The 10,948-nt window shown below is 46.0% G+C and overlaps 1 protein-coding gene across 1 annotated transcript; it reads left to right on the top strand.

Moving 5' to 3' along the window:
• Positions 1-3,211: 3,211 nt before the first annotated feature.
• Positions 3,212-7,037, top strand: LOC109742037 (uncharacterized). The gene is made up of 4 exons (XM_020301120.4): positions 3,212-3,581; positions 3,696-3,957; positions 5,351-5,418; positions 6,627-7,037. Exons 1-4 carry the CDS (start codon positions 3,447-3,449, stop codon positions 6,888-6,890), a joined length of 729 nt encoding a protein of 242 aa, XP_020156709.1. The 5' UTR covers positions 3,212-3,446; the 3' UTR covers positions 6,891-7,037.
• Positions 7,038-10,948: the final 3,911 nt, after the last annotated feature.

Genomic DNA, 10,948 nt, shown 5'->3' on the forward strand with positions numbered 1-10,948 from the left:
TTGTAAGCCAACTCTCGTTATCCCATTCTTGTTCATTACATGGGATTGTGTGAAGATAACCCTTCTTGCGACAATACCACAATGCGGTTATGCCTCTAAGTCGTGCCTCGACACGTGGGAGATATAGCCGCATCGTGGGCGTTACATATCGTCATAGAAGTGTCATAAGCATGACAGAAAAAAATCCGTTCAGCCCAAAATGTCACGGATGTGTCTTTTTTTTGTAGTGCAAGCTGCTGGAGTTTTTTGAATTGACAGGGTGTCAGCCAGGCGCCCACCATGCAGGGTATGTCCAGCAGGTAGCATGTCGGGATGCAGATGCGTTGAACGGAGCCCTGGTGGGAGGAGATGATGGCTTCGGGGAGTTCAGAATCATCATCGATAGATAGCTGACGATAGTCGAGATTAAGAGGCGCGATGCGCCACTGAGTGCGCCACCGAGATGCAAGGACTTGTGTGCGACACCATCCTTGGTCGGGAGAAGGGAGATGATCTCCCCAAGGATGGCGACCAGTAGATCGCTGATGCGGTCCACCCGAGATTCTACAGGTCCCTCAAATCCAGGGGGTCATGGCCGATTCTGCTCGTGCTGCCGGGTGCATGATCTACAACCGGCGGCACCGCTAGCCGGAGCCTCATCTGTGTACATACCAATCTGAGAAAAAAAGGCAGAAACATACATGTAGGACATTCAAAATCAATTCTCAAGTTCTGGAAGAAAAAAGGCACAAACATATATGTAGGACATTCAAAATCAATTCTCAAGATCTGGCTATGAATTATTAGCACGCACGCTAACCCTAGTCGGATTATTAGCAAAATTATTTGTACAGAATAAACAATTAATCACTAACCCTATACGGGTACCATTCAAGCAATCAATACACTACACGCATCTAACGGATCTTACTCTGATTTCATGGACTGAGAGAACATACCATAGTTGTATTCCAAAAAAATGAGAGGGGGTGGGTATAGATGACTAACCGGTTTTCCGTCAGAGTCGGAGTTGCTGTGGACCTCCGGCTCCGGCTGGAGAGGCACGACGACACCGATGAAGTCAAGGTCGTGCTGCTACCCACGCGAGACCTCGACGGAGGCGACGACAACCTCTGTGCCCAGCTTCACGCGTTGCGCGGGTGCTTCACCATCCCCGGTGTCGCCACTCCCTCTGATGGTGTGCTTCGATGGCATCCTCATACACTCGAGACGGCGGTGACCATTGTGGACGGAGGGGGGTGCGTTCGCTTATTATGAACAACGGCTCGGGTGCGCCATTAATATGGAGCGGTGGGAGCGAGGCGGGCGGCGGTCAAAGGCTGGCTTGCCTCCCGGTGAGCTTGCACAGTGGACTTCACCAACTGCACTTGTATCGATTTCTGGCGGCTCTATTTCTCCCAATATCGTGGAGGCAGAGGTGGCCAATATTGCTCAGTTTCAGCAACAATGGACTTGGGAGGCTATACCGCATGGCGATGATTTTTTTCTCATGTCATTTCCAAGTGAAGAATTTTACAGCGGGTGACTGGGTTTGCAGTTTTTATCAAGTCCCATAATGTTACTATTGAATTCAAGCCTTGGAAGGAGGAGGTACCACACTGTTTTGACTTACAACCTATGTAGGTGCACGTGCACGGTGTGGCACATGCTCTTCGTCACTTCCTGGGTATTTGGGCGGTCGGCTCGGTGATTGGTGCTACCCTGGAGGTTGACCTACTCTGTTTGCGTCGTCGAGGAATTGTTCGCATTCAAGTGGCGGTGCTTAATCTTGACGCCTTCAAGAGGAGCACAATTAATTCTCTCTTGTCTGGCGTTATTGTCCAGGGGAAGGAGTATGAGTTTCAATACAGTCTGGAAGAACCAGACTTTCGTGTTGATGCTGGTTTTGTGCCTAGAGTTTGGGAGCACGGAGATGATCCAGGCGACGATATGGGTCATGACGGGGAGGACACAGCGGGGGGCAAGGACCCAAGTAAGAGGCCCAAACCCGCCTCATCGTCCAATGAGTCTTTAGTGCCACCTTCATTTGGAGGCGTGATGCCCATGCAGTTGTCCATGTCTTCTGGGAGGTCTTTGCTGCCAGCTGTGAGGTCTTCTCCGACGGCCACGACACCACCAGCTTCACCGATCGCGGCGCCCTTGATTACCACGCCACCGTCATCCTCGATGACTTCGACACCACGGTCTTCGACGACGCCAACCAGGCCATCACTGACAACACACTATCGCCTCGACGAGGGCTCAAAGGCGTGGCCTCATCTACAGGGGGAGGCATCCGCAGTTCGCCTCCCCATGCGCTTCATCACCGACGCCGTCGCTGGTCATTCCGCGGCGGGGAGTGGTATTCTCTCCCGCGGTTCGAGCGGATCGTGACTCGGCGATGGCAGAGCTGCGTGCTTTGTCTTCTTCTCCTTCGTCGCCAGGAGAGGCGACGGTGTCCAGGGCCTCGACGCCGCCCACACCGTCTCCTCCGCTAGAGGTCGCAGAGGTTGAGGTGCAACCCTCTGGGGCCTCTTCACCTTCGCCGCATTCACCTACTCCGCCGCTCGGAGACACCGGACATGTTGCTACTGCCGACTTCACCACTCGCCGCTGAGACGCAGCGGGCGTCACTTCGTTGGTGTCGATGGTACGGCAGCGACTGACGAGGACTCTCTGACCAAGGCCATGCGTAGGACGGCAACCCGCAACCTCGACTATGAAGGTTATTCATGTGTGTACACGATGGCTCCGTACGTGGTCCATCCTGCACATGCCGGAGGACAGAGAGCTTTTATGATGACGTCTACACGACTGGAGCATACAGTCAGGGAGGTTTTCTCCTAACATGGATGTTGGTGTAATCTCTGGATAGGATTTGTCCCAACCTAGGCTGAACTGATTTACTTTTGCTGCAAAACGATATTTATTTTTAGGCTTGTTGAACTTGTCGGCCGTGTGCATCACGCTATGCAGAGGCTGGGTATTTTTCAATGCGGTTGTATCACCTCGATATCAATTGAATAAAATGTTTTTATCAAAAAAAAGTCAGATTTTTTTGACCGCCCGACGTTACAGGGGGGTTTGAGCAGATGCTCTGATAGTCTTATGGTCTGATGGCCTCTTGGCGACTCGCATGGACAAGGTACGTGATGAACTGAGTGGTGTTTTTTTCTTTTTCACGTTGCTAGCAACCGTGAAATGGAACCAGCGGCAACAAGAAAGAAAAAGGAAAGCTGGTAATGGAGGCCCAATAGTCAGTGGCCGTAACTCGAAATGTTCCCGATCCCATCGCCGATAAGAATACCCGTACCGAGGACGTGACCCCCACGGCCACCACCTGCAAAGCAACCACCCGCCCGCCGACGATTCGATCCCCCTCCCCGGTTCGCCCCAACCGCTCCGCCGCCGTCACCGCCGGAGAGGGGGAGGAAGGGCCGGAGGGGGAGGGGCCGCCCGTCGACGAGATGAAGGAGGTGGTGCTCCACGTGTACGACGTGACCAACAGCGACTCCGAAAAGACCAACAACACCATCCTCCAGATCAACCGCATCTTCAAGGACCGCATCGGCCTCGGCGGCATCTTCCACAGCGCCGTCCAGGTCCTCCCCCCTACGCCTCCCGCTCTCCCGGATCCCGGCGACGCATTCTGCCTGCCTGCTTGCCCCCTCCTCCTCCAGATCCCCAATTCTCATTTCCCGATGTGTCGCGTGCAGGTCTATGGCGAGGAGGAGTGGTCGTTCGGGTTCTGCGAGAACGGCAGCGGGGTGTTCAGCTGCCCCGTGAGCAAGAACCCCATGTACACATACCGCGAGCGCATCGTCCTCGGGGAGACGGAGTGCACCATAGCCACCGTGAACAGGATCCTGCGCGAGCTCAGCCGCGACTGGCCAGGGCACTCCTACGACCTCCTCTCCAGGAACTGCAACCACTTCTGCGACGTGCTCTGCGACAGGCTCGGCGTCCCCAAGCTTCCAGGTAAAGAATCGGAGTTTTTGTTGCGAAATCAGAGGAGATTAGGAGCATTGTTCTTCTGATTAGCCACTGGAGTGGTAGTAGTCAGTACCGATAGGTGGATTACAAATGTATATCTGGCCCCGAAAGGATACCAAATCTCTGGTGGTAAAAGTAATTCACAACTTTGTCGATGCCGCCATAGGAGGATTCCAGTTTAGCTAATGAGGTTGGCTTGACTAGGAAAATAAAATGAAATTGAATTGGATGATGTGGTGACGCCGAGCCTTTCGCGGATAGTTTGGGGATAGTTTCCAGCTAGCAGATAGTCAGAACGTCCGTTTATGCATTTCACCTTGTATCTTTCAGCTACGTTGCTGGTTAACCGCAACCATCAAACGGGAACCAGTAGCAAGAAGGAAGAAGAAGGAAAGCTGGTAGCAGGGGCCCAATAGTCAGTGACTGTGACTTGAAATGTTTCTGTTCCCACCACCATATTGTTTAGCTAATTGCTGTGGTAAAAGCCAAGGGCATAGAGTTTTGCATATTGCTACTCAGCTATATAAGATCGGTGATATTGAAGTGTTGAACTTCAACTTCAGGAGAGGAGTGGACTTGTTTGAGAGCTGATGATCGGTGGTGCAGATTAAGCGGAAGGGATTGTGTTATCTCGAAGGTGTTAAATGTTTTGGGAGGAGAGTGGATGTGGCTGGAAAGAGTGGTGCGGGGTATAAGGACTATTTAGCTAATATTGCTTTCACTTGAAGGTGTCAATTGCCTTACAAGTAGAGGAGATTCGCCTCAACATGATAGGACTGGTGTCCATGGCCTTTTAAGACCATGAGGAGCTATCTATCTTCCGCCGGAACTCTATATTAGCTTGTACAACTTGCAAGGCTCAGTTTACGTTGCTGAACTGTGCTGCCTGAAACTTGTTTTGTGATCTGATTTGGAATAGTAAGAAAAACAGGAAAAAAAACTAGTTAACCAAATACTACCTCCGTCCCATATTAATTGACGCTCAAATTTCAGTGCTACAGCCACGTGGAGTCAATTATGCTATGTTCGATGGGTTTTATTGTGCTCGACTTGGAACTATTTTATTTTGGTTAGTACTATTATAGTATGGAAATTGGGATTTCAGAAGATAAACTGCTGTTCCCTCATACCTGAAGTTTTGCTATAAGATGATTAATGTATAAAGTCTTTAGGATAAGATTATTAATGTGTGAAAACTACATAGATATTGCATGAATTTTGAGCTATATGCCACTAGACGCCTTGAGAGTGATGGAGATATCATTGTTTCCCGATTGTTATCCGTCTTGCTAGCATGCAGTATTCCCATTCAGATTTGAAATGACTTAACAATTGATTTATTTTTTATTTGGCTGACCTTGTATATTGAATCTTGCAGGCTGGGTTAATCGTTTTGCCAATGCTGGCGATACTGCTGTGGTGGTTGCTGAGAATACAGCAGTTAAGGTGTGTATTTAATCTGTTCGTATGTGCGCCAGTCCTTTTGTCTTCTGATAGCACAACTGTTGTATTCATTGACTACTTCCATGCGCGATTATTTGCTGTGTTACACTGTCCTAACTGTTATGAGTTTAGTTTGTTCTGCGTTGCATAGATATTTCATAACAGTATCTCAGCAGTACATCATTATTACAATCTGCAAGTTAAGGAGCATATCGACGGAGATACCAGATTTAGGCCCTGCCCTCATTTTCAAATATGGTACTTCGAAGCAATTTATTTTTGTGATAGATGTCACAAATTGTCATCGCAATTGGTTCATACCTGCCAATATCTTGGCATATAAGCAATTATGGTTTTCTTAATCCTTGACCTCATCATTAAATCAAGGATCATTTTATTACCTCCTACCTTTTTTTGTGTGACCGCATGACATGCAAAATTAGGGTTGGTTTAGTGATAGTGAGACGAGTATTTCAGCAGAATTTTCAACATTATTGTCTTGGTAAATTGAACATGCTGCGCTGCATGTGATCAAGTGGTAGTGCCGGCAAGCCAATGTCTGGACCATGCAGCCACCATATGAAGTATGAATGCACGGTATTTGCGGGTCCATACTGCATAATCATTGGTTTGACTTTGTACCTGTCTTTTTCTCATATTAAAGTGATGGTACAAATAGATGTGAAAACTTCAGAAAAGTACATACTCCAAGCAAGGAAAAAAAATAAGTATTTAACTAATCAGTTAAGTTTTTTGCAAAAAAAAAAACTAATTAGTTTGGCCTTAGCATGCTTTCTGTTTTAGTCTCTGTTCATGTCATGTCCATCTTGGATCTTGACTAATCCGAATGTACATTTATTTGCTTTTTAATATTATAATTGGTGTTCTTCAATTGAACACAGCTAACTTTAAAGGTAATGTTGCAATTCTCTCTTCTATTTGGTTGTCTCGCTCTTTGCTTCCCTGATTTTGGGTGCTTTCTTTGTTCATATTTTTTTCATCAAGATGCTATATGCTCGCTGAATACCCTATGTGTTTATTAGTTTTTGTATTGTGCCTTTGGATTGAAGCTTTGAAATAATGTTTACGTGTACTGTTATGGGTTCATTGTTATTCACTTATTCCATACTTTCGCATTATCTTGCTTATACATATTGTATTGATTATTCTCCTTGACATGATTTTTATTGTTGCGACTTTATGTTTTGCAGTTCAGGCAGGCTAAAACAGAAATTGTCAATGCTAGTAGAGTAGCATATAGATTTATGGCAGGCCTGACTTCGAAAAACCAGGCTTCCCAAGAGTCTCCTGGTGAACAAAATAGAGGCAGCCCTACTTTCCAAGGAACATGGTTCAAGAATGTTGTTTCAGCTGGGGCGAAGCCATCTACAAGTGGGTCGACTCCCTCACAAGAAGATGACGACACCCCCCCCTTGCAGCGCCAACAATCAACAGAGCAACCAACAAGGTTGTAGCCGCTGTCACAGCAGGCCTACCGACCGTTGTATTGAAATCTGTAGTGTAACAGTAGCAAACATTTGTTCAAACTTGTTTATTCATACATGAATCTATGTGTCTCTGCATTGCAACTGAAAGCATCAAATGTGAAACATACTCTTCTAGCTTGACAAGCTCGCTAACCAGGCTGATAACTTCCGGAAGGTGCCCAAGAAAACATTTGCCTTCCATTTAACTAGATGCACTACTCACTAGTGACCATAGCTAAGGGAGTATGGGTGGCGCCGACATTTTAGTAGTTTAAATTAAACTGCCAAAACATCCTACATTAGTGAACAGTGGGGATAATTCTTACAGGTATTAAGGTCTTCTCGGATGTGGCTTTTAAATGCTTCAAGATCCTTGGAAGGCAGTCTTCTTGTACAACTATTGGAATTGGTTTGTTCGTAGATATACAGGATATACAGGCGGGTACACAGATTCAGATCCAAGCATCAACAGCAGATTCCCCTCTTCAGGCCAAAGCGCTTGCGCTACTTCTTCCGGCCAAAATCACTATTTTGACCTTCTTTTTGCCAAAATCACAATTTAATCCCTTAAAAAAAAACTGATTTGAACCTTTCTGGTGATGTCATTCACCATGGCGTTTGGGTTGCATGGAATGGTCCATGGCATTTACCTCCGCAGGACATGGCGTCTCTGGTGTGAGACGAATGGCCACAGACCACGGCGTCTCTTTCCTCACCGATTGTTTGCCTCTCGCCGAGGCAGCTGCGGGTGGAAGAGCGGATACAGATAAAGTCCATTGAACCATCAGGCACTCACTAGCTGATTATTTCTCCATCTCCAACGAGCTGCAGTCTCCCATCTTTCACGGACTATGCTATGTTCAGAAGCTCAATGGCATATAGCTGATAATGTGTGGTCATCAGCAGAAGTACCTTTCTATACTAAAGCTCAAATGCTCCTGGTGTGAACAGTAAAAACGTGTTTTTGGAGCTCAAACCTGTTTTTGGATGCAATTCTTCAGCTCATAGGCATACTCCTTGGCTCCTTGTCCTTGTCATAAAAGGCAAGGCCCAGGAGTGTAGCCTATCTCTTGAAGAGATTTACCACACGTGTGTTTTCTATCTGTTTTTCCTTTTCAAGTACATGATTATTTTACTTTTTATTTGTTTTACATTCAAAAAAGAAATGTAAAAACACTGCAATAATTAGTAATGCACAATTACTTTTTGTATTTATAGTAATAATCTAGAAATATATTAACTAAATGTTCAACGTGTTTTGAAAATGTAAGAATAATTTTACAAAATAATTTTATTAATAAACGGTGAAATTTTTCTAAAAAGACATAGAACATTTTAAAAAATGCATGAAGAACATTTTTTAATAATACATAGATTTTTTAAAATAGCGTTGAACATTTTTCCAAATGAATGATGACATTCTTGAAAATAATTGATAAACATTTTTTAATGCACTATTTAAAAAAAAGTTTCATGGAAAATTTATTTGTTCTTACATTTATTTCATCAATGAGGGAAAAATAAAAATCAAAAAATGAAATGGGAAACAAACATGAACTTGGAAATAGATATAAAACAAACCGATAGGGAACACACATCAGGAAAATCACTTGAAGAGGTACGGTACATTACTAGGGCGGCCAAATTGTGCATGTTGTAGGAGAGTTCGAGCGATGCATAGCAACGCACGAGCTATATCTCGCTTGTAGCAAGACATAAACTTCTCACGCCTAAAGCATTTTCCGGTGGCGACAGTACTGGGTCGGCCCATGGCTCGACTTGTACAGAGCACAAGCTGCATGATTGTATGAATGAGGAGATAACACTATAGCAAATCAGAGAATCTACACGACCAAGATGAAGACTGGATTGCGGAGTGGAGATCCGGCATTGATGCCTTTATATGCATGGTATGGCCAAGAAATTTTCAGCAAGGCCAACCCTTGGCCATGGCAATAGGTGTGATGACCCGGGGGGCATCTAAAATAAGGATTCAATACATCTTCATACACAAATACAATAAAAAAAGAAATGAAATAAAATAAAATAAAATAAATGATTTTTTAATGAATACTACACTCTATCAATCATGAAGACTATTTAAGTTGGGTAGGGAGGCATGACCCCCTCCCCTGCCTTATGTTAAGGCAGGGGGCATTGGCCCCCACCCCACCCCTTGTATGAAGATGCAACTGCCTAATACTTGCCTGTCAGCCATGAGACAACACATCCTTCGAGCTCCGCGTCAGTGCAGGACTACGACGTTGTGCTGCCTGGTTCGGACAACGATGACGATGGAGCCCACGGCGACATCAAGAATAAACACTTTTACTACAGCGCCCCGGAGGAGACCCCGACGGGAGCAAGGGGGCTCTGGGATCGAGGAGTTGTAGCTAATCTGCATGATAAGCATGCATGCAAGGTAAGTACACGCAGACCTTTCTCTTCGGACGACTTTTCTTTTGTATGCCAGTGTTTCTTTATTGCCCTGCATACTTATTTTTACAATCTTGTTACAGTTGCATGGCCCAAGTGAAATGAAGGAAGCTAGCTTCCTCTACTAGTGGTCTAAATGAAGGAAATATGCCCTAGAGGCAATAATAAAGTATTATTTATTTCCTTATATCATGATAAATGTTTATTATTCATGCTAGAATTGTATTAACCGGAAACATAATACATGTGTGAATACATAGACAAACAGAGTGTCACTAGTATGCCTCTACTTGACTAGCTCGTTAATCAAAGATGGTTATGTTTCCTAGCCATAGACATGAGTTGTCATTTGATTAACGGGATCACCTCATTAGGAGAATGACGTGATTGACTTGACCCATTCCGTTAGCTTAGCACCCGATCGTTTAGTATGTTGCTATTGCTTTCTTCATGACTTATACATGTTCCTATGACTATGAGATTATGCAACTCCCGTTTACCGGAGGAACACTTTGTGTGCTATCAAACGTCACAACGTAAATGGGTGATTATAAAGGTGCTCTACAGGTGTCTCCAAAGGTACTTGTTGGGTTGGCGTATTTCGAGATTAGGATTTGTCACTCCGATTGTCGGAGAGGTATCTCTAGGCCCACTCAGTAATGCACATCACTATAAGCCTTGCAAGCATTGTGACTAATGAGTTAGTTACGGGATGATGTATTACGGAACGAGTAAAGAGACTTGCCGGTAACGAGATTGAACTAGGTATCGAGATACCGACGATCGAATCTCGGGCAAGTAACATACCGATGACAAAGGGAACAACGTATGTTGTTATGCAGTCTGACCGATAAAGATCTTCGTAGAATATGTGGGAGCCAATATGAGCATCCAGGTTCCGCTATTGGTTATTGACCGAAGACGTGTCTCGGTCATGTCTACATAGTTCTCGAACCCGTAGGGTCCGCACGCTTAAAGTTACGATGACAGTTATATTATGAGTTTATATGTTTTGATGTACCGAAGGTTGTTCGGAGTCCCGGATGTGATCACGAACATGACGAGGAGTCTCGAAATGGTCGAGACATAAAGATTGATATATTGGACGACTATATTCGGACACCGGAAGTGTTCCAGAGAAGTTTCGGATTAAACCGGAGTGCCGGAGGGTTACCGGAACCCCCCGGGGAAGTATTGGGCCTTAGTGGGCCTTGAGGGGAGAGAGAGGGCAGCAGCCAGGAGGTGGCGCGCCCCCTCCCAGGAGGAATCCTAGTTGGACTAGGAGAGGGGGGCGCAGCCCCCTTTCCCTCTCCCTCTCCCTCTCTTTCCTTCCCCCCCTCTCTTCCTAGTTGGACTAGGAAAGGGGAGTCCTACTCCTACTAGGAGGAGGACTCCCCCCCTCTCCTTGGCGCGCCTAGGGCAGCCGACCTCCCCCTTGCTCCTTTATATACGGGGGTAGGGGGGCACCTCTAAACACACTTGATATACGATATTTTAGCCGTGTGCGGTGCCCCCCTCCACCATATTACACCTCGATAATACCGTTGCGGAGCTTAGGCGAAGCCCTGCGTCGGTGGAACATCATCATCTTCACCACGCCGTCGTGCCGA

Source organism: Aegilops tauschii, chromosome 1 (genome assembly GCF_002575655.3).
Source record: "Aegilops tauschii subsp. strangulata cultivar AL8/78 chromosome 1, Aet v6.0, whole genome shotgun sequence".
In the NCBI taxonomy this organism is placed as follows: Eukaryota; Viridiplantae; Streptophyta; class Magnoliopsida; order Poales; family Poaceae; genus Aegilops; species Aegilops tauschii.